Raw genomic sequence first — 24,269 nt, forward strand, 5'->3', positions numbered from 1 at the left:
CACAGCAGGGGAAGTATAGTATAAATATAAAAGTAGAAAATATACAGTGTATATGTCAGATTTAAGTTATTTAAACATATCTTTGACTTTCTGCCCTCTCTTAATCATCATGGTTTATGTAACACAGATTAAAAGAACATTTATGTGATCAGTACAACCATATAAATTAAGACCAACATGCATTTTTACACCTTAACGTGGCCTTCAAGGCATATATATATAAGCTCTATAACTCCTAATCATATTATCAAACTATGTTCACTTTAATGTATGGATGAGAGGAGCTAAAAGGATCCAAAATACCCTCCATTAGCATTTTCTACATTATGCTCTATTCATGCCTAAAATTGCAGGATGGATCAATAAAGCCATTAAATGAAAAAAAGACAGCGCTAGGAAGCAGAAAATGGAAGTGCAAAACACATTGGAAGTGTGAGATGTTGTGTTGCCATGGAAATGTTATCTTGTTAGATGCTGACACAATTTAGAAACATGTACTCAGTTAAGAAATATTATGTAACTGCTCCCGAGCGCTCCATCCTCCCCTGGTCTCTCTTTCTCCCTGTCAGAGGCTGTTAGAGTGCAGATTATTGTTGATGTAATAAAATCCAGGCAGCCAGTGAATCGTAATGACAGATACATAAAATGCAGGATAGGATGACAAGGACAGAGATGGAGGCGGGTGTGTGTGTGTGTGTGTGTGTGTGTGTGTGTGTGTATGTGTGCTCCAATAACCTTGGTGACTCTGTACCCAACCGGTCCCACTCCAAGGGCTGTGGCCTGTTCATCGTCCTGGAGGGGTAAACGTCTCTACTGTGGACTCTGCTTGGTTCACTGAATCCTTACTGAGAGAGACACAAAGGGATGAAGAATATGAAGAGATGTGGAGATGAAGGAGGAGGAGGAGGAGTGGGTTTCGACAACAAGAGAAGTGAGGATGCTGGTTGAGCTGGGCAGAGGAGGCGGAGTGGGATGGTAGGTGAAGTGTAAAGAGAGAAAGAGGAGGAGGAGGAGGAAAAAAGAGGTGGCTGTACGATGAGCAGGGAAGAGGAGAGGAGAGAGAAAGTCCATGCAGAGCACAGTCTTCTCCTGACTAAGAATAGCAGCTCTTCTGGTAACCCAGTGCCCCAGGACATGACCATTTGAATAAAAGCCTCTATCACTTCACATAATGCCTGGTCTGTGTGTGCATGTAGGTGTGTGTCTGTGTGCTCGCATGTGTTGGTATGTGTGGAGAAGTATTTGGAAGGCAGATACTCAGGGAAGTTCAACAGAATAATAATGGAGACAGACAGGAAACCAGAGAGAGGGAGAGGAAGGGAGCAGGCTAATTGATGGTGATGATAATAGGCTGGTGGAGCACAGAGGCACAGACCAGACTTGATGTTTTATTGCAGCAAGCAAATAACTCTGTCATGTGTGTCGAGCCACCCACCCTCCCTCGTTTTATCTCCTGCTCTGTCTATATGCTCTTCCTGCTTCATGTGAAGTCTGCACAACTTTATATAGGATAGATCCGGGCAAGAAAAGAGCGTGAAAAGCAACTGTAGTTGAAGAAATGTTTCCATATCTCTGTGCCATATGTCTTATTTGCTGCGTGTGAGATCTTAAAGGAGCAATGAAAACATCTCGAGCTGTAAAGTGAGACTTTTGGCACAAGTGATCGTGTGGTGTCGTTACTGTGTTCAGTCTCAGGGTCACAAATATAAACAGTTTTTCCTCCCTCTCTGTTTTTCCCTAACCAGCACTACTTTCTCATCGTGTTTGGCCATGATGGACAGAAGCCTCTGGAGCTGCGGACGGATGAGGAGATTGAGTGCGATGAATGGGTGGAGGCCATCCAGCAGGCGAGGTACACACATTACATTATCTAATATGTAATGTAATGTTAATGAATTTAGCTTTGTCCCAGTCTGCTCCTCCCAGTGGTTAATGTCGGTATTCTGTCAAATACAGTCCAACCAGGAACCATAAATATTAAACAAGTTTGATATTTATGCACTTGAGGATTAATTGAACAATAATTGCTCAACGAGCCTTGATCACTGACTGTGGCCCTGAAACTGACTGTGTGAGGCCAGAATTAGAGTATCTAGCCAACTGTGCTCACCTTCCACTGTCCATTAGAGTTGTAAAGGCAGGTCTTAAGGTACAGTTTTTGGCTACTTGATGCCTCAGCATGTTTTGCTCTTAAAATAAAATCTGTGGAGTTGCCACAAATTCTGAAAGATCTTGCTTGTTTGTTCAAATAAGTTCAGAAATGCAAGATAAATGACAAGGCTCATCTACAAGGACCCAGGCGCACGACTTGTATGAGCTTTAAAGGGTTTTATTACAAAAAGATGTATATAACAAAAAAATGAACAAAAACCTCAGCAGGTGCTGGAAAACCACAAAACTGAAAATCACAGGAGAGCCTGGCCTAAACACACTTGGAAACAAAATTCTCTACGTGATACAACAGCAAAAATTATCTGGCATGACAAGACAAACAGACACAGGACAAAGGGAGACGCAGACTATATATACAAGAGGTAATGAGCCACAGGTGGAGACAATGAGGGCGGGGTCAACAATCACAAGAGCGGGAAACACACCAGGACAGGAAGTGAAGTAATCTGAAACAAGAGGAGAGCCATTACTACAACATAAAAACCAGACAGGACAACAAAATATCACACTGAACTAAGGATGTGAGTTAACATATGAGACGAGACATAACAATAAAAGCTTTAGATTGCTCCACGAAGTCACTTATTGTGTTAAATTAAATTACATTGGAAACTTTAGTTAAAGGTCCCATATTATGCTCCTTTTCTGCAGATTAATATGGATCATTGATGTCTTCATGAAATGGTAGTAACATGTTTTGGTCCAATAAGCCAATAAATCAAGCACAGCAGCATTGTTTCCAGGCTCTCATAGCCCCTCTGTTCAGAACGGTCTGATTTAGTGGGCGTGGCCTTCAAATGTAAATGAGCCACAGCTGATACTGCCCCACTCTTCTGCATCACTGAGAGCGGCGCTATGAGCTCCGAGTGCACAATGTTTCAAAAACAGCGAAGCTCGTTTACCATAACATTACAGGCTAAAACAACATGCTAACAGCAGCTAAAGTTAGCATCCTCAAGATAACACAGAGACAGGGGGGACACTGAGGAAAATCTCTTACATCTGCTCCACAGCACACAGCATTTAAAATACTCACATTTCCAGGGTCCAAGGTTTGTTGGCGGATGGTTGGTAATGCACCTGGATTCAGGACCAGTCTGTTCGCTAGCCCTCTGTTGTACTGCCCAAAGTTGGAAAAGCAGTTGGCCGTAGTGACTAGCACACACATGCACAGTTTTACTGAGTGTAGCTGGAACATTTCCTTGATAAATGAACTCTAGCCACGTAGACTTGACTTCCTCCGAGATGAGAAGCTTGTGCATGGAACTATGTGTCTGTTTACAGCTGATGCAGCGGGGAGAAGAGTGGGTGGGGAGGAGGTTCAGGGGTATCTGCCCCGGTGGACCAATCAGGTCAGACTTGCTCCTTATTGGTCAAAAAGGGGAATCGCTGACGTTGGCAAATCCCCCAAATCCAAACAGCTTGTTTTAGGTCAGGATTTTACATTCACAAGCACTACTAAGTACAGGTTTTGTCATTAAGTGTCACATTTTGTGGGCTGAGAGGAAAGCCAAAGACCCAAAAATTTCACTAAAAGACTTAATTAAGTGATTTTTGTACAAAATGGGACCTTTAAAATAAATTTCATTGGAGAGTTTAGTTAAGGAAAAAGTACGCCTCCAAGTGGTGTAAGGCATGCCATCTAAACTCATTGGCTGCTTCTTTTTCCATGTGTAATTCCTTCATATTTGATCTGAAATTATTAATTTTGTTGCCCAAACTATTTATTGAAGCTAGTCATCCTATATTTGTTATCCAAAACAGCAAACCAGCGTTTTTCTTATCAGGCTTTACAATCTGCACAACATACAACAGCACCCACTATTTCTAGACCCACGTGAATGGTAAATGGACTGTATTTATAAAGTGCTTTCTTTGATCCTTTATAATGATGGCCGGTAGGTGTCAGCCGATTTTCAAAAGCAACAACACTAATGCAAACACCACAACACAAACACAAAAGCTACAACACAACGCAAGTGCAGCCTCAATGGAAGTCAAGAGGACAATTATTCTAATAGACACAGAAAAGTTGTGAAAGTAAAGAAATAATTGTTTTCTGTTTATTTACCTTCAGCTATGATAAATATAGCTTTAATGCTAACCTTATTGATTCACAAAGCTGAATGTAAGATGACATATTTTTCGGGTAAATAAAAAAACACAAGTACTATGAAGGATGTTACAAGGTGAGATCCCTACAAAGCTTTATTAGGGTCCGAGGCCTGAGCTGAGGACACCTTCTAGTTTATCATAGTCATTTACTTACTTTCGCAACTTTTCTGTGTCTGTTGGGATGACCAACCTTTTTAGCTACCTTTGTGGCTCTACTTATATTTGCATTAGTGTTGCAGCTTTAGCATTCATGTTGTGGCTTTTGCATTCATGTTTTTGCTCTTGCATTTGTGCTGAGGCTTTTGCAAATCAACACCCACCAGCCACTGTACATTATAGTACTCTAACATTTCATGTCAAATTCACCAGTTTATCCACTCACACTTATACATTTTTCGAAGTGGCTACTAGTATAAGTATTTGCTAATTATCAATGGCACAGCACCAGGGGTAGCTGTGGGGTTAAGTTTCTTACTTGGCAAGGCATGTGGACCCTGGATTGAACCCCCAGTTTCTAATAGACCCCATTTTGCCTTTCCATTTACTGAACAATGAAACCTCTGTCTTTTGAAAAATCGCGTCGACAGTGAAGCAAAGCTCATGAGAGGGGTGCCATGTTTGTAAAAACTACCCAACAAAGAATCACAGATGCATGTGCAGACACATGAAGCTTGTATAAGCTTTTGCAGGTTAGGGAAGTCATACGTCCAGCTGTTATCAGCTGACAGGTTGTTGTTTGAATCATTGTTTCCAACTCCACTCAACCACACTGGGAAAAGAAAATGCCCTTTGGACTAAATATGAGCCACATTTGCCTGACCAGTCCATAAAAATGCCTTATTTCCAGTTATTTAAAGACAAAAATGAGTTCTGAATTGATTGTAACGTGGAAAAAAATGTGTCAATGGAACAAAAAGAGAAAAGTTACTTGTATCAAGACATTATTCCAGTTCTAAGCAAATTTTGGAGCATTTTTTTCTTGTTCCATTGGCAGACTTTTTTTTTTACTTTTAACAAGCAATTCAGACCTAATTTTTGTCATGAATTAACTCAATACAAGACATTTTTCTGGACTGACCAGTTGAATTTGGCTCATACCAAGACAATTTTTACTTAAAGTAAGACAAAAACATTGATAAAATTTCAGTGCTAATTTGGTGGTTTATTTAGAGACTTGCCTCTCACTAATTCCTGCTACACCTATGCCATCCACACACTGCTGATTTTGCATGCTGTAAAGCAAAGCCCGTAACACAAACTATAACTGTAATTCTATTTGGACATAAATGGTTAAAATCTAAGATGAGAGTGTTTCTGACTAAACTTCAGCTCAAGTAATGGAAAAATCAGCTGTGGAGGTGTGGGGAGGAGAGTGAATAGAAGTTTTTTTTTTCTGCAGAAGACATTTGGACATTTCACAGCAGGCAAAGCTCAGTAGTGTGAATAATAGTATTAATGAGGACTGCATGACTTCCATTTAGCTGCTTCAATTTAAGAGTCATTGTCAGGGCATTGTTAGAATGTTAACAATAACACCTGCACTTTAATTCTAATATTAGCCCAGATGCCTGAAGCCTAAATAGTGTTGTTTTGGTCATTTCTGTTGAGTTTGCATTAACATAAAAGGTCTAACCTGCTCCATCCAGACTGTGGTGGTACTTTTAGTCAAATTAATTTGCAAATGACAAAAGCTTCTCGAGATCTTTATTCAAATGTTAATCACGCTGCAGGGTTTCTTGAAATTGCCTGAAAAACATGATGTCGCTTGTGTCAACTGAGCACCAGAAATATCTTGTGAAATAACCACGGTGTTCTAACTCTGGCTGAGGATTATGTGCTTGTCAGGAGCCTGTTGCTCACAGTGAGGGGTTTGCCCGCTGGTATTTTCAGGGGCTCTAAGATTTCAAATGGTCACACATGGAGAACAATTTCAATCAATGCTGGGCATTTATTTTAATTGCCATTTGAAAACCTTTTTTTTTTGCTCCTTATTTGAAAAAAAAGTTCATAGAAGACAGCAAAAAGTATAAATATTTTTGCACGGGGTTCAATTCAGACAAGTTTGTGATATAGTCTTTACTAGACGTCTTTGCGTGTTTCTGGATTTGTCTCACTCTTCAGTTACTCGGACATCATCATTGAACGAGAGGTCCTGATGCAGAAATACATCCACCTCGTGCAGATTGTGGAGACGGAAAAGGTGGCTGCCAATCAGCTGCGCACCCAGCTAGAAGATCAGGACACAGAAATCGAGAGGCTCAAAGCAGAGGTACCGTATCCATGTGTACACACAATCACATCTGCATACACTCTTCAAGATCTACATCCATCTTGTATTAGAGCCACAGCCGTTTAATGCTTCTGTGTTCAGTGATTGCTTCTCTTGTGTGGGCTTCAGATTGCGTACACCAAGGAAACAATGCATCTGTATACAAAACAGGATGCACAAGACAAAAGCCAGCAAATGTGAGTGTGTTTCACGTAACTCAGGAGACAAAAAGCCTGGTATGAGCGTTGGAAGAAAAAGCGAATTTGTGGATGACTTTATCGTGTTCTCTAAAACAGACTTTTGCTGTTTTTGAAGGTCTTTGCATTTATTATTCTTCACAACACTCTGTGGTTAGTTTTAATAAAATGTGCCCTAGACACAGGTGAGCAAACCCTTGTGTCAGAAAATTGATTTCATAACCAGAACAACTTTGAATGAAACTCAAAACAGTGGAATATGAGAGCACATTATTATCCTTATCCGATATCCAAGTATCCCTAACGTGATTTGATTCAAAGTTAAATGTCTTGCAGAGGTTTAATTTTGTGGAAAAATATACCTTCTCTTGATTCAATCAAATGATCCTTGAGGGGAATGGATATGTAAGGTGAAAACAAGTAGATATGTTCTAAAAATAGGGTACTAGGCCAGAAAAAAAGACAGAACAAAACAAAACAAGATGGGTTAAACCTTTTTTTCTGACTTCCAAGTCACAATTCTGAGGAAATCAGTAAATTATTCACATTTTTTTTCTCAGAATTCTGGCTCTAAAGTCATAATTAAAAGAATAATGTCTAGGAGAGGAGGTTTTTTGTACTGTCCTAACCTTAAAAAACATTTTCTCAGTGATCTCTATCCTGTTCTGTACTCTTGACCTTCGTCTTGACATCACACAGCCCATAATGCACCATTTAAATTGTCAAAAACAGTAATATTCCTACAATTTTTATATTATTCTCATGGTGCTTTTTGTGTTTTCTTAGTCAACACTGTCCCCAAAGCTGTCTTGTAATCCATGAATGTGTTAAAAAAAACAGTCCTCATTGACTCTGCTTTTAGTTAGTACTTTACAAAGAGATGTTTTCATTATTTTTCACATAAATGTGTTTACTTTGTAGCTTCTTAACAGCATGCATGCCAGTCTTTTCATCAGTCCCTCACTCACTCATGAGCATGCCCACTTGTTTGCAAAGTCCCCCCTGCCATGAATCATTTGTATAGGGACCCAAGAACAAACACGTGTATAAGTAAACCTGTAAACAATATGTGCATAAACCTTGAGCTGTGTGTGCGTGCATGCTGCCTGTGTGTTTGTGCATGTGTATATGTGTCTTGTATGATGGTGGAGGAGTAGGTGTGAATGATACTCACTCCTGGACGTGGGAGGAGAAGCTCCAGACAGCACATCAACATCTTAACAAACAGCTGCCAAACCATTATGCTTATCGAACGCAACACCTTTCTGTTCTGCCGTCACAGCACGATAAATCAGGCTTTCACGCTAACACAGAGAAGCACAACTAACCTTGACAGCATTATTTATCAGAACTAATTAACAAACCTCTGTTACACAAACAACAGCTGGTTATTGATTGTTGGTTTAGGTAAATTTGATCAATAACACTGAAGAGAAATGAAAGTTCAGCCCTGATCCTGACATCACTGTCCAGAGAAGGGAAACATGTTTATGACTTCCCACATCAGGATATTATGGTGGCCCTGAAAGCTCACAGCACTGCAACTTAAGAAAACACATGCAAAAAGACAAAACACAAGCAACATCTTCATCAAATTAAAAACAAGTGTGCAGGATCTAATAAACATGCTGCAAAGACCATAACACTACAGAAGTGTTTTAAGAGGACACTTAAAAGTGATGCACATGTCCAGATATGCTTGTTGTTGACAAAGATTTTCAGTCACAGCTCTTTTACACATACTCTAATACAATGTTAGACTAGAAAAGCACTCAGAGAGCGCAGATCTCCGCAAAGCATATTGTGATTGTCACACAACACTTTAGTCCTACTTTAATGTTATACTCCCTTTCAGCTGACTGTCTGCTACAATTTGGTGTTAGTTGCAGGTTTGTACGATAATTTGTTACCTGACAGTGTTGAAAAATATGATGACCCACTACATATTTCATTTTCTGGATCCTAGTATCCAGAATATTGCCAGGATCTGGATCGTACTTTTACATCTGTCAGAAATGATTGTGACCTTGTCTTGTCTTGTATTGTTTTGCTAAGCAATCTGACCATTTATCGTGGAGTTATATACAGATATGGTGAAAACAGCCCTATCTCATAATGAAAAAGAATCCTTTTAAAAAATCCTGCATCCAGATGTTGATCCAGATCACCTCCAAAATTTAATCACTTCTTCCTTATCTTATTTTAAACATTTCCTGAAAATTTTATCAAGATCTGTTTGTTACTTTTTGAGTTATGTTGTTCACAGACAAACAAACAAACTCTCCCAAACACACAACCTCCTTAGCGGAGGTAATAAATCAAAAACACATACTTTATACCTCATTTTCCAGCACAACTGATGGAAAGAGAAGCATAATAGAGCTGTGACTGAAAATCTGCGTCAACAATAAGCGTGTCTGGACAATGCATCACTTTTAAGTGTCCTCCGGAAACACTTCTGTTTTGTTGTGGTCTTTGCAGCGTGTTTTCTAAATGCTGTGCACGTGTTGTCAAAATGATGAAGATGTTACCTCAATTTGCTTGTGTTTTGTCTTTTTGCATGTGTTTTCTTAAGCTACAGCATGGTGGGATCTCAGTGCCACCGTATGATATAGATAAAAGCTTGATTTTTGTTAAATATTTATCTACAGATTGAATCCATGCTGCCAGACGTAATGTGTGTTAAGTGTTTCTCAATTCAGAATCCAGATAAAGTCTCTTGTTTTACCAGAAGAAAAGGAGAGATTCCACCACACATGCTGTTTTTGTTTGTTTTCCTGAAGGCCCTGCACTGTGTTTTCATAATGTGCAGGTGTTTGATTTAAGCTGAAATCTGGCCAGCACTGTTGGTAGCCTCAGGAAAACAAGTTTGTGTTTTGGGTTTGTTTGTCCAGCTCCTGATATCGCCATGCATCACACTTCTATTGTTGCTCTAATTCTGTCTCAGCTCATCAGTGTTTATAATGACTTGTACATATGGATCACTTGTACAGCCCAGTTTGATCTTTTGAAAGACGTAACACTGTTTAATGGGTAAGCGTCTCGTGCTGCTGTCAATTCTCGCTCAGAGCAACAAGTGTGTGTGTTTGTGTGTGTGTGTGTATGGGGCTACTCCTTCCCTTCACTCTGTGATCATCTCTCATTGGCAGGACACAGTGAGCCCTGTTGATAATGAAAATGCAAACCAAAAGCATTTTATATTAGGAAACATCTGCCTGCGTAATGAGGCTGCTCATGAAAAAGGGATTAGTCTTTGAGAGCTTGTGTGCAGTTGGTGATCCATCTCATTAAAGCCATACTCTTGTTTGTTTGTTTTTGTGTGTGTTGCTTTCTGTTTATGAATAATTAAACCAACTAGCCACTGTAACTGTCAGCAGTTGGCAGACTGGCTCCTCTCCTCCTGCCATTTGCATGATAGTGCTAGTGAAGACTAAAATGAAGATGAGAGTGTGGGGCTGGAAATGGCTTTGGCTTCATCCTTCATGCTTTTTCTCCATCTGAGAGAAACTGATGTTGTCAGGAGGCCTGAAGGTAATATAGTACGAGAGCAGGCTGTGTTTTTTTTTCACAGAGGATAGTGTTGCCAAGAAAAACCTTTTACCAGCTCTGTGTGTTTGACATCAGTCATCTCTGTTGTTTTCAGAGAGGTGGTCATTTCTATTATTAGGTTTACAATCTGAAGTAAGAGTTTATTTCCACTGCTTTATAACATTTTGAGTTTGGCATCTGCCCACCTCTGTGATGCCTCTGGTGTGTGCCTCAGTTTTTCAAGCCTGAACGATGACATTATGTTTGTTTTGTGTAGCTCTTGTTTTACCTCCAGGGAACAAATGTCCAATGTCTAATAACCAACCTGCCTGTGCTGTTTGAGGAGAGCTGGTGCAAACTTTGATAGGATCGTCATTAGACATGCACTGATCGCTGCCTATTTCCGATATTATGCTCCTTTTTTGCAGTTTAATATGGATGACTGATGTCTTCATGAAATGGTAGTAACATGTTTTGGTCCAAAAAGCCAAGAAATCAAGCACAGCAGCATTGTTTTCAGGCTCTCATAGCCCCTCTGTTCAGAACGGTTTAATTTAGTGGGCGTGGCCTTCATATGTAAATGAGCCACCGCTGATACTGCCTCGCTCTTCTGCATCACTGAGAGCGGCGCCATGTAACCATGGCTACCGAGCTCCGAGTGCTCAATGTTAAGAAAACAGCGAAGCTTGTTAACTGTAACATTACAGGCTAAAACAACAGGCTAACTGCAGCTAAAGTTAGCATCCTAAAGCTAACACAGAGACAGGGGGAACACTGAGGAAAAGCTCTTACATCTGCTCCACAGCACACAGCATTTAAAATACTCACATTTCCAGGGTCTGAGGTTTGTTGGCTGATGGTGTAGCTGGCACATTTCCTTGATAAATGAACTCTTGCCACTTAGTCTTGTTTTCTTCCAAGATGGGAAGCTTATGCATGGAACTATGTGGCGGTTTACAGCCAATAACAAAGCAGTGATGGCTCTTCAACTTCAGCATTCTCCTCCCTGCTGCTGGATTGATTTATCTCCAGCTGTGGGGAGAGGAGTGGGTGGGGAGGGGGTTGAGGGTATCTGCTCCGGTGGACCAATCAGGTCAGACTTGCGCCTGATTGGTCAAAAAAGGGAATCGCTGATGTCGGCAAATCCCTAAATTCCAAACAGCTCATTTTAAGTCAGGATTTTACATTCACAAGCACTACTAAGTACAGGTTAGGTCATTAAATATCACGTTTTGTGGGCTAGGAGGAAAGCCAAATACCCACAAATTTCACTAAAAGACTGAATTAAGTGATTTTTGCGTAATATGGGACCTTTCATTTTGGGGGAACAGTGATCAGTGATCAGGGATTGGTGATCGGCCCATCCTTACATATAAAACTGATCAGATGTACCTCCGGGAAGGTTTGACAGCCTTTGTTGCTTTTTGCTGCAAGACCTAAAACTCAGATCACTTTATTGGTTGTTTAAGTTAAAACATAAAGATTTTATTGATTCACAGGTATTGTTCAATGATTTTCAATAAAATAAGATTGGAACATTGAAGGTATATGCTATCAGTAAAAAAATAAAAATTGGTATCGGCCCAAATCAGTATTGGCAGGTCAGACTTTTTAAAGATCGGTGATCGGCCAGAAAATTGTGATTGGTGAACTCCTAGTCGTTGCATAAATTGAGATTCTGCTGCAGATGATTATACAAGCCTAATTTCATTCATGTACCATCACCTGCTGATACAACCCCTCCCCCTCCGTTGACCTTCTCTCTTTGTGAATGAGATTGTCAAAGACGAGGAAGCCTGTTTCCAATCTCCATTCTGACACCAACGGATCACTGACAACACGTTGACTATCACTGAAACAACATTCACATGAATGTCTGGAAGTCCCTTTAGGAATATACCCTCAGTACTTTGCAGCAACTATTTACTGTGAAACAATCTTATAACTTTTCACCACTTATTGTGCTTCTTTTCTGTGTGTCCAAATTTCTCTTCAAAGATTGTAGCTCTGAACAAAACTAAAGAGCGAATGCGGCCTTACCATGTCAACCATGAAAACGAAGACCCAGATATCAAGAAGATCAAAAAGGTAAATATTTCACCAGTTTTTCTTTGTGTTCCTTCTTCTCTGTATCTGCAGTTGTGTGTGTGTATGTGTGTGTGTGTGTACTCACATTATGTTTGCTCTTTGTATATGTCTTTTTCTAAGCTCCTTTGTTTGTTTCCCCTCAGGTGCAGAGCTTCATGCGGGGCTGGCTCTGTCGGAGGAAGTGGAAGATCATTGTTCAGGACTACATCTGCTCCCCTCACGCTGAGAGCATGAGGAAGAGGAATCAGATAGTCTTCAACATGGTGGAGGCGGAGACAGAGTATGCAAACATATTGTGCCTGCAGTAGCAGAAAAGACTGTAAAGCTTTCCTGCTTGATAAGAATCTTAATTACTGTGGATAAGGCTCACGAAAGGATGCTTTTAATACTGTGTGTTACTGTGGACTATCAATGAAGATTATATTAGATCATTTAGATAATCTTGATAAGTATTTCTGAGTGTACTGAAGTAATAGTATGACTATACTCTATCTCAATACTGATAACTAGTGGTTATTTTATCCAGAAACATGCTTTAGATTAATTTTTAATTAATTCATGAAATACAAAATAGCGTTGGGTTATGCAATAGATTTCATAACACAGCTGATGAACATGCCAGAAAGGATATTGAAATGCATTTTTCTGCATACTGCATGGTGGTGCAGTGGTTGGTGCTGGTGCCAATGTCTGCACACATTTGTTTTAAAATCCGCCCAACAAGCACAGACAGTGGTCAATATCTGCTTTTTCTAAATGCTTTTAATTAATCGGCCTATTCCTACTGAAACCGTAAGATTAGTTAAGTGCTGCTTCCTGGAACTCCAGGTTTCTATGTTTCAGAAAATACTGCTCTATAGTCCTAAAAACAGACTTCCTTTTTCAGTCTACAGCCTTCAGATACAGTAGGTTTTAATGTGTTGGGATTACGACAGTTTTTCAGTAGTTCATACCTGATCCTCCGTCTTCTGTTTAGCCACGCTGTTGCTAGCATGTTGTGGGTCAGGACACACAGAGCATAGCGTCTCCTTTCTGCGCACATTCGTCTTCGCTGTTCCAAATTTAAAACAGTGTTGTTAAGCCTGCTTTGAAGGAGCTGCTCTTGAAACTGAAAATGATTTTGCAGCTCTAATAAGAGCACAAACACACAGACCAGGAGAGCGGCATGTAGGACTTCCATGTTTATCTCCATTTCCGGGTCTGAACTCTGTGTGCCACCCTTTGTCAGCGCTGTCCAATGAGAGCACTGATCGTCACACATGTGGATGTGTTTACAGAATATAGTCCACTTGCAAAAAGTACAATCTGAATAAGAACCGCACCAAACAAAAAAAATAAAGTCTGCTTTTGGTCTGGACCAAACAAGTGGACCAAAGGACTTTTCTGGTCTGAATACAGCCTTAATATGAGCCACATTCACCTGACAAGTCAAGAAAAATGTCTTGTTTCAAGTTATTTAAAGACAAAAATGAGGTCTGAATTATTTGTAACAAGTTGAAAAAGAAATCTGCCAATGGAACAAGAGAAAAAGTGACTCTTACTGAGATATTACATTTTTCTTGTTCCATTGGCAGATTATTTTTGCATGTTTACATTTTTCTGGACCGATAAGTTGAATGGGGCTCATATCATTATATAATTTTTACTTTAAAAAAGACAAAAACAATTGATAAGATTTCATTTTTTGCAGTGTGTCTATGTTTTCAAGGTGAATCTGGAGACAATCAATGTTTTGAGCTTGTTTTTCATGTGTGCGACGACAGGTACGTCCACCAGCTCTACATCCTGGTCAACTGTTTCCTCAGACCTCTGAGGATGGCTGCCAGCTCCAAAAAACCTCCCATCAGCCACGACGACGTCAGCAGCATCTTCCTCAACAGGTACATACTTCTCTCTGTGTGTTAATCAGAATTTCTCTCCTTTTGAAGTAAATCCTTCCAGTGTTTCTTGGTGGAGGAGAGGGCAGCAAAAGGCCCTGCTGATGATTTAAAGAAAAATAAATAAACCTGTTATCATTTGTTTAAACAGTGTTTACGATGTGCTTTCAGTGAGACCATTATGTTCCTGCACGAGATCTTCCATCAAGGCTTGAAGGCGAGGATAGCCAACTGGCCAACTTTGGTGCTGGGTGAGTTGTTACCTAACCTCTTAAAAAACACACATACACAGATAAAAGGTGTGTGTGTGTACGCTCTGCAGCCACTCACTGAAATCAAGGTCAGGTTTTCAGTCACCCTCCACATCCACTTTGTCTCATTCAAACGTCAGCCCTGACGTCTCACTGTCCTGCTCACACACATACACACACACACACACACACACACACACACACACACACACACACACACACACACACACACACACACACACACACACACACACGCTTGTGCAAATGCTCATTTCCATATCTCAATCTGCACCGAGCACACTCATTGTCTTGACAGACAATGACCGCACAGAGCAGAAGGCCTCCCACAAACCCCCTCCCAAAACAGCAACCTCCTCGACAGATAAGCATCACCTAGGAAACAGACTGCTGAAAGACACGACAGCAAATTACTTGTGACAAATTCAAATAGACGAGGACTGACTGATCAGACGTCACTCTTATCTGAATATTTGCTTCAGGCTCACGCTGAATGTAGTTTCTTACCAACAATATGCTTCAGAGCAAACCAATTTTAAGAGCCACGTGTTTCTCACTGTAGACAAATAATGACAGATGAGGAGGAGCTGTCATATGTGTCCCATCTATGGTTTTAAAATCTGTTTTGTTCTCTCATGCATGGTTTTAAAAGCCCAAAGGTTGTTTGATGAGGAAGAAACTGATAATAGAAAAACAAGATCATACAAAGCCACAATGAACCAGATGTTGTGTCGAAGATATTTATGAAGGAGCTATCAGATGCTTGTAATTTGCCTCCTTGATTTGTTGTTTGTGTTTCTGTTTTTAGCCGACCTCTTTGACATCCTGCTGCCTATGCTGAACATCTACCAGGAGTTTGTGCGCAACCATCAGTACAGCCTGCAGGTTTTAGCCAACTGTAAGCAGAACAGAGACTTTGACAAGCTGCTGAAACAGTACGAGTCTAACGCCGCCTGTGAGGGGAGGATGCTTGAGACTTTCCTCACCTACCCCATGTTCCAGGTAGATCTCAGACTTGTGTATCACCTGTTCATCCATCTTAACGAAGCCTCCATCTTTTGTGATTTAACTCAGATGTTTAAATGTTCTTCTCTCCTTTAAGATCCCTCGATACATCATCACCTTGCATGAGTTACTCGCACACACTCCTCATGAGCATGTGGAGCGCAAGAGTCTTGAATTTGCCAAGTCCAAGTTAGAGGAGCTGTCCAGGTAAAGCTGTCTGAGTAAATACATTTTCATGACATTACGATTCTAAGCTCATGAATAACAGGTGTGTTTGTTTTGTAGAGTGATGCATGATGAGGTGAGTGACACAGAAAACATCCGGAAGAACCTGGCCATAGAGCGGATGATTGTGGAAGGATGTGACATCCTGCTTGACACAAGCCAGACCTTCGTCAGGCAGGGTGAGTCTAAACTACCAGCTCACATTATTGCTCACCCAAGAGTTAAGCTCTGGGTGATTTTTCCTGACAGTAAGACCCTCCTGCCTCTCAACTTTTTGATCTGAGAGCACTGACATGTCACCTTAGCAGAGCTCAGGCACTGAATCATGACTTTAGCTTTAAAGGTTTAGCTCTGTAAGCTTTGCTGGGGGAAACAAGTTGACACAAGCTCTCCAATAAATGTGAAAAAGAGTGATTGATAAGAAAAAATGATTTCTGGGAAAGTTTTTGATTTGAATGACAATATTCTCAGCACTCTTAGCTGTGAAAAGTTGATTTTGGTAGAGAAGGCTACACTTCTGAGGTGTGATGTCAGTGTCCACAGACTATGAAGGAAAGCCTTTTGAGAGAGTGATTCTACAATGTGAAAAGGATTAAATTATAAAGTCACTACTACAGGGTGAGCCAGAAAAATATACCCATCGTTTTTTCCGCACTATCCAAAACTGCTTGCAGACAAACATTACAAACATTGAACACAGTTTCTGTACTTTATTCTCTGTCACCAAAAAGATTTACATCTCAATATCGCCACCCTTTGCCTTTATCATAGCCTGGAGACAACCTGGCACTGTCTACGCATCAAGTTTTGACCATGACTTCATCAGAGCTGTCTTCTAAGCGGTGACACTGCTGTGAGATACTCTTGAGACCAGTGGTGGCTGCTGGTCATTCAAGGAGGGGAAGCTCACTGTTTTCAGGCCTACATCATAAATTTGTTTATTTATTTAAACTTAATTTCTACCCTCCGTGTCAGTTTGTTAGCAGCTGGAGCTGCTACGTGAGATTACGACAGGCTGTAAGTGTGAGTGACAGGGGGAGAAGCTTCGCAGCTGTAGCTGTAGCTGCTTATTGGTGAAAAGAGAGAGAATCTTTAAACACAACGCTCGTCGTTTTTAAGAAAGGTAAATTCGCTGGGGATCGATAAAGCCTCCGGATCAGTCCAGAACAAGTAAATGTAGAACTGAGAAGATGCTCCGGTGGAGAGTTATACTTCGAGATCGCTGACTGGCTCATTTCACTGTCAATCAAAAAGGGATTTGGCCTCAGACAGATCATCCAATCATCATGCAGAAGCAGAGCGTCCAGGCCAGCCCACTGCCTCATAGACCCCCAGAGACGCTGAGCATCCGATGGGCGGGACAAAGCCCAGTGTTTATCCAATGACCGTCCAGTTTCCACCGTGGAACAACCCACTTTACACTTCCCCGCTGAAGTCAGAGGACGCCCAGCGTCCGACTGTGTTAAAGCACTGAGACACTGCGACACTAAATGAGAAGGAGGTGGAGCCAGTTACCTGTGATAGGTAGCTGATTCAGAAGATGAAGTAATTCTAGAGAATATTTTGTCAATGAAATGTACACACAGCAGTACATATCACCACTTTTTTGGGGACATTTTAGGGAAAGCTGAGCTTCCCTTGCAGTCTTAGAGCAATCGCCACTGCTTGAGACCTCCCTCATCAGGATAAACCAGATCGCAAAGTCTATTGGATTGATGTCCGGACTTGACGGAGGCCACATGTTCTTGTCCCAGAAGCCAGGAAAGTTCTGCTTGCACCAGGCCTGTGTGACATTAGATGTGTGAGCTGGTGCACCATCTTTTATGAAGACACACTGGTTTCCAAACGCATTGGTACATCAAGGCAACACATTTTCTTCAAGCATTTGAAGGTTCACCTGGCTGTCCACTTTCACACCCTCCTGAATGAAGACCAAAGGAGACTTTGAGTCATCAGATGTAACAGCAGCCCTCACCATGACTCCAGCTGGGTTCTGATGACAAAAATGAGTTCTGCAGCCTTCGAGTAGGTGCTGTGCACTATGTGTCATTCTGAGAATTGACCACTGCCTGAACGGTGAAGATCTTCTCATCAGACCAAACCAGGACTTTGTCTGCGGCGCTCTGGATCTCCTGCAGCATCATTTTCCCCTGTCAAGCCGTTTTTTCTTAGAAGCGGCTGAAATCAGTTGTCTGGGTTGCATTTTTAGTGCTTTCAGTCCAAGATCCTGTTTGACGATTCTTCTCAGTGAAGTTCTTCTGATGTTCACTTCCTTTGCTGTTGTCCTCATGCTCCTGCGAGGATTCCTTTGGATTCTCTTCCACCATCTTAACAACCCTTTTGGCCCAGACTGAACGTTTTCTTCTAGGGATTGGCTTGCTGGTGGTATTGCCAGTCTCCTTGTATCGTTTCATGACATTGTAGCCAGTCTTACAACAAACATTCACCTTTTTCATGTTTGCATTGTTGTCAGTCCAGCCTCCTTCAAGGCCACAATCTGGTCGCGCTGACCCTTTGATGCCATACTCGACAATCATTGGGAGTAAACAAATGAACAAAAGTACATCAAAAGCTATGCCTTTTAAGAGAAACTGTACAAAATTTTAAGTTTGTAGGACAAAAGCTAAGGAAACAAATAGAGATATATGATGGGTAAATCTTTCTGGCCCACCCTGTAAAGCCTCAGCCAGTAAAGCAAACCCCCTAAAGAGAGAAGGAGGCAAAAGTCAAGGCCGAAACAAGACTTCTTTAAGATAGTGTCTTTGGCAAGATGAGGAGCATTGTGCAGTCAAACACAGCCATAATACTGTGATGAATTAAGGACTGCACATCGAGAGAGCTTTTCTGGGGGTTGGAGACTCATGAGGGCATTGCTTTTTCAAGCTCTGGTCCGACCTTATCGCCTTACAATTGCTGAATTTTCTCACCCTGATCTGTCGTGGTTGTCCTTTGCAACTAAATGCCAGTCTGTGCTGCGCTGTCTTTGATACAAAAAATACAAAAAGTTGTGATTCTCTTACAACAGAGACAAATAAATTGCCTGTGGTCAACTTGTAGAAGCCAAGAACTCATTCATGGGGTCATGGTAACAAAAACAACAGGCTTCTCAAAACAAAGTCATTCTTCATTACCTAATCTTAAACCTAACCCCTTACACACTCTGTTTTATCAGTAGTTGCTTAAACAACTTATGAGAGAGTCTGTCTCATAAAGGCTCTAATCCAAGTCCTGATTTGTTCTGGAGCAAGACATTGAACCCATATCAGTATAAGTTGTTACAGGGTACACTCCAAAAAGCTATCTGATCTCCTGCAATCACAGAGCCATTTTCCATTTAAGGACAAATACAATTGTCCAGGGTGTATTTCTGCAGACTAATGGCTTTACGACTGCAAAGGAAAGCACACTATGAAGTTCCTCTTGCTGTTTTGTCAGAGATCAGAGGATGAAGTGTTCACAACAGTAATTGTTGTTTAATCTGTGTCTTAATGATCCTTTTCCACCTTTTTCCACTGCCTGGGGCTCACTCAAAAACCATGAGTGATTTAGATATGTTGCTTTTCCAGATGTATAATTGTTTAACTACAGACACCCAGTGAAGTCAGCCCTCAGCTTAACGTCAGCTTTGTGAGATGAAATGTAAGCCTGGTCCTGTCCTGCCCCCCATGCAGGCTCTCTGATCCAGTTGCCATCAGTTGAGCGAGGGAAGCTGAGCAAAGTCCGCCTGGGCTCTCTGTCTCTTAAGAAGGAAGGGGAAAGGCAGTGCTTCCTCTTCACCAAACACTTCCTCGTCTGCACACGCAGCTCTGGGGGAAAACTGCACCTTCTGAAGGTGAAGATATTTTATTAACCTTTCATCTTTATTCAGGGAAGGTGTGGTCTTAAGTCTGAAAAATCTTTGTTTTGGTGGAGGGCTAAAGACAGACCCTAAGAAATGAAAAAAAAAGGAAAAAAAAAGAAAAAAAATGGATGTTTTTGGAGTTGAGCCTTGACTCATCCGTAGTACACGAATCCACCAAGAAGACACATACAGGATATCAGTATAGAGTGGTGTTTCAATACTTGTGTGCATAGTCAAACCCATTCATGTATGGCTTATCCTCTGATAAGGAAACACACCACCTGAAAATTAAGATTTTTATAAGACAGAAATATGATATTACCAAAAAATCATTATACATATTGCACATCTGTCACATCTGAATGGTAAAATAATACAACTTTCAGCAGATTTAGCACACATCTCAGTGGAAACTGAATTTGATCATAAACTGTTTGATCATAAAACATAAACTGTATTTGCTGTTGTATTCTTGCAGCAAGGTGGAGTTTTGTCCCTGATCGATTGCACACTCATCGAGGAACCGGATGCCAGTGATGAGGAGTGTAAGTTCACTACGACTGTGAATCAGTGTGTTTATTCAGACAGCTCTTATTGGTTCATTTGAGCCCTTCAGCACTCACAGAGGTTAATTAGGTGTCAGGTGTTGAGGGTCCAGAAATTATTGCCCTTTAAATACCAGATGCTCGCCCCTTTAAATGTCAAGGTTTAAACTTTTGACATCATAGGTCCATTAATTTTTTTCATCATAGGATTCATTTAGTAAGTGGGGAGATTGATGAAACACACATAGAACAGACAGACAAAAAAGAAACACGTCTGAAAAACACAATTTTACACTAAAGCCCAAGGGGAGCAAAGAGCGGAGATAGCAGGACCCCCTAATTAACCCTGGGTGTTTTTGTGTGTGTGTATATTTTCAGTCGTTATCATAAGGAGGACTGTGGAACGGTCCAAAGCATTTAATGTTTTTTTATCACACAGCCAAAGTAGGCGGTCAGGTATTCGGCCAACTGGACTTCAAACTGGTGGTGGAGCCGTCAGACTCTCCTGCTTTCACAGTCGTATTACTGGCTCCTTCACGGCAGGAGAAGGCAGCGTGGACCAGTGATATTAGCCAGGTATTACACACACACACACACACACACACACACACACACAAAGACAGACAAACACTGAATAACAAGAGCCTCCAAATAGCTAGAGCACATCTCCTCAGGGCACTGAGGAGGCTTAGTGATAAGTAAACACAGACACGGGTGCAGTTCCCTGGAGGTGTGTGCAGATCGCTGCCTCAGTACTGTACAAACACAGCCACACATGACAAGCATGTCACACTGAACCCATTTTTATCAGATGTAAAAAAAAAAAGAACATTGACAGTCAACTGTGGCTTCAGTGTTCCTTGAGATTTAACTCATGGACGTTGGGAAAGGCTCAGATAAACAAATGAGTGCTAAAAAGTCAGTTTGAATTCAATTTAGTTAATTTTCCTGCCAAAATGAGTCTGTGTTGTGAGAATATACCCTTTGAGACACAAAGTCTCTTTTATTTCAAGAAACTCCTGACTGAAACAGTGGCACGAACAAGTTTTACAAAGAGCGATGCCAGTAGACACCACTGATCAGGTCTAGTTGACGATTTATTCTTATGATCTTCAGAAAAGCCATTAATGATAAAAACTACCTGCCATTGAATTATACAGACTAAGGTGACTTTGTTGCTTTGACATACGTTAAATTTCCCTCCTTGTAGCTTCTCAAACTCTCATTCTTCCCCTTGATTTTCTCACTTCCTCCTCCTTCATTCTTGTAGTGTATCGATAATATCCGCTGTAATGGCTTGATGACCAGCGTATTTGAGGAGAACTCTAAAGTCACCGTGCCTCACATGATCAAGTAAGTATGTTTGTGTTTGTGAGGAGAAAAAAAAAGCATCTCTTTGTGCAGTTTGAAGTCTGAAAAGTAGCACACCTGTGTCAAAGATGTGTTGGTGTGCGTTAGATTGTTAGGCTGTATGTTGTATATTTTGCTTGTTTGTATTTATTTAGGCTGTTTTAAGCTTCTGCTTTGGAGCATACTGATTATTATTTTTCTCTCTCTTACTTTTTGTGCATTTTTGCTGAGCTTCTTTCACAATCATTTCCTTTTTATACTTATTTTGACCCATGCTTGGTTGTGTGTATTTGTGTATGTGTGTACCCGTGTATCCATCAGATCCGATGTGCGTCTCCATAAAGATGATGTTGACATTTGCTTCAGCAAGACGCTCAACTCCTGCAAGGTCCCCCAGATCCGTTACGCCAGCGTGGAGCGGCTGCTGGAGAGGCTGACCGACCTGCGCTTCCTTTCAATCGACTTCCTCAACACCTTTCTGCACACATACAGGATCTTCACCACAGCAACCGTCGTCATGGACAAACTGGCCGACATCTATAAGAAGCCCTTCTCTTCCATACCGATCAGGTCATCACACAACCAACATTTAAACATGCATTCACTAAAGAAACAGGAGTAGATGCAGATAAGATCATTTTTTATGATCTGTCTGAAATTTAGAGGGATGTGTATGTGTGTTAAATGATTGTATTTGCAGTGTTTTATAAGCCTCCCCCTCATTCTGTCCAGGTCAGTGTTTTGGACTCAGTGTGCAGCTCCCACCTCTGTCCACAAGGTTGAATACATTCAGGCAGGAACTCATGAAAAGCTTTGTGTTGAGGAGAGCAGATGTTTCAACAACCAAGTTTTTGGCACATATGAGAGGAAATGTTTGTCACACAAGGAGTTTTATTATTCTGGATTCTCATGCTTTTCTAAATCTGGCTGAGACTGAATTGAAAAGACATTTATCTTATTGTTTATACTAAAGATGCACAATATTAGATATTTTTAATCTGATATGCCGATGTTTAACAACTCACTGAGTTGATAGCGATACCAATACTTTTTCTGCACACATAAGTGCAGAGATTATCAACTCTCTTCTGTATTTGAAGTAGCATTATGTATTGTGGTGCATACTTCTATCACATTTGTTATGAGATATTAATTTCTTGCACAAAATAAGAAAAATATATACTTAAAACTTTAAATTTATTTACAACAACTGCTTTAAAACAAAAAAAAAATCCAAAAGATAAATCCTACTTGAAAGCTGGATGATGGTCTTCCTGAGAAAACATAACCCACAAGTTGTGGGCCACAACCAGGGCAAATTTTGCCAGTTTCATTATTGACAGTCACCAAACATAACCTCTGTTTATAGGGAACATATAAGAAGTGCAACTGTTCAGCATTTTAATCCAAATTGAATAAAATGGTTTACTTTGGAGCCAAATTACTTAAGATTACTTAATCTGAACTGTGCAAACAAAACCACAAAAACTTCAAAAAATATCTGCAGCTTCAGCCCATAATTTTAATGTTTTATTTTATCAGTGGAATTTGGTGTGTTGGCCGATATCCGATATTTCATTTTTAAGCCAATATCGACCGATACCGATATCGTGCCGATGATATCGTGCATTCCCAGCTTAACATATATAAAACTTCTCAGGCAGAAAAATTGTCCTGTCTCAAGTGCAGGTAGAGCTCTATTTAGAAAGGCTTGAGGAAACTGTCAATGGAAGATGAAAATGCATCATAAACCAGGCACATGCAAACAGCTTCATGTTGTGCTGTGGTTAAGGTGTCTCATATCTATCCTAAAAAGATTTATTTCACCTGTAATGTCCTCTCAGGTTCAGTAGCCGATGTTTCCATTGGGTCAAATATTCTACAGTTCTCTGAACCACATCCACTGAATAACAAAAGATGCTTATAGATTGTCTGTTGACCAAATTTCAAACTAGAGATGTTAAACCTGTGATGGTAATGTCTGTTGCTCTGTGCTCCAAAATATATTGATATCTTTGGTGACACCAAAAATTTGCCCTCTCATCAAGCCAAATTCAAAACTACAAAAGATAATTATCACTTAAGACTTTTATTTATACCTTTGATGTTCCTGTTTGGTAACAACTGTCACCTTTTCAATTCTTTCGCTCATGAAGAGATATCAGAACGGAGGATTTTCTATTAGTCTCAGCTGTACTTTGTTTTTTGTGCCTGTAAAGTGAATTATTTCATTCCAGAAAATGATCTAAAATTGCAAATAATCTATGAGCTCTGCATAAAAAATGTGACTGACAACATTAATCTCAAACTTCTCCCAAGCTTCTCAACATTTAAAACATTTAATTATCTATTTATTATTTTTTAGAGGGTCTGTGTTGGCTCACACGTGCAACCATATTATTGCACAAAAGTCACAGACTCTAAAACGCCTCATTGTGTCATTTTTCGCTATCGTTTTCTTTTTGGTTAATGGTCAATATCTGGGTTGGTCATAAGCTGCTGTTTTCAAATTGCTGTCCCCCCTCCCTTTAATCATCAAACATGTCTTTCCTCTTTAGAGACATCCTTTCATTTTCCTTTTATCATCTCTCCTCTCTGTCACATCTCACATTCAAACCACAGCACCGCTCCATGTAATCATTTTTTTGTGTTATCCATCCCCGTCTCTACGCCTCCCCTCCAATTACAGGGCGCAGTACCACTCATTTGACCGTCTGTCCATCTCATCCATCTGTCCTGACTACAGCCTGAAGATTAAGAAGATAGCCATGGACCAGTCTAAGTAACC

General features: G+C 40.6%; 1 protein-coding gene across 1 annotated transcript in view; it reads left to right on the forward strand.

Moving 5' to 3' along the window:
- The window catches only part of rasgrf2b (Ras protein-specific guanine nucleotide-releasing factor 2b), a 53,409-nt gene that overhangs the window by 13,483 nt on the left and 15,657 nt on the right, over nucleotides 1-24,269 (forward strand). Inside the window, exons 2-15 of the mRNA XM_074669970.1 lie at nucleotides 1,746-1,852; nucleotides 6,409-6,556; nucleotides 12,280-12,369; nucleotides 12,513-12,649; nucleotides 14,133-14,249; nucleotides 14,418-14,497; nucleotides 15,324-15,517; nucleotides 15,618-15,727; nucleotides 15,806-15,924; nucleotides 19,417-19,577; nucleotides 20,065-20,131; nucleotides 20,571-20,707; nucleotides 21,402-21,484; nucleotides 21,803-22,051. Coding sequence (XP_074526071.1) covers nucleotides 1,746-1,852; nucleotides 6,409-6,556; nucleotides 12,280-12,369; nucleotides 12,513-12,649; nucleotides 14,133-14,249; nucleotides 14,418-14,497; nucleotides 15,324-15,517; nucleotides 15,618-15,727; nucleotides 15,806-15,924; nucleotides 19,417-19,577; nucleotides 20,065-20,131; nucleotides 20,571-20,707; nucleotides 21,402-21,484; nucleotides 21,803-22,051 — 1,799 coding nt within the window. The remainder of the gene's footprint in view (nucleotides 1-1,745; nucleotides 1,853-6,408; nucleotides 6,557-12,279; nucleotides 12,370-12,512; nucleotides 12,650-14,132; nucleotides 14,250-14,417; nucleotides 14,498-15,323; nucleotides 15,518-15,617; nucleotides 15,728-15,805; nucleotides 15,925-19,416; nucleotides 19,578-20,064; nucleotides 20,132-20,570; nucleotides 20,708-21,401; nucleotides 21,485-21,802; nucleotides 22,052-24,269) is intronic.

The sequence above is a fragment of the Halichoeres trimaculatus genome, unplaced genomic scaffold (assembly GCF_033239565.1).
Source record: "Halichoeres trimaculatus isolate MK-OKI-2021-1 unplaced genomic scaffold, fHalTri1.1 fHalTri1_scaffold_5, whole genome shotgun sequence".
Lineage (NCBI taxonomy): Eukaryota > Metazoa > Chordata > Actinopteri > Labriformes > Labridae > Halichoeres > Halichoeres trimaculatus.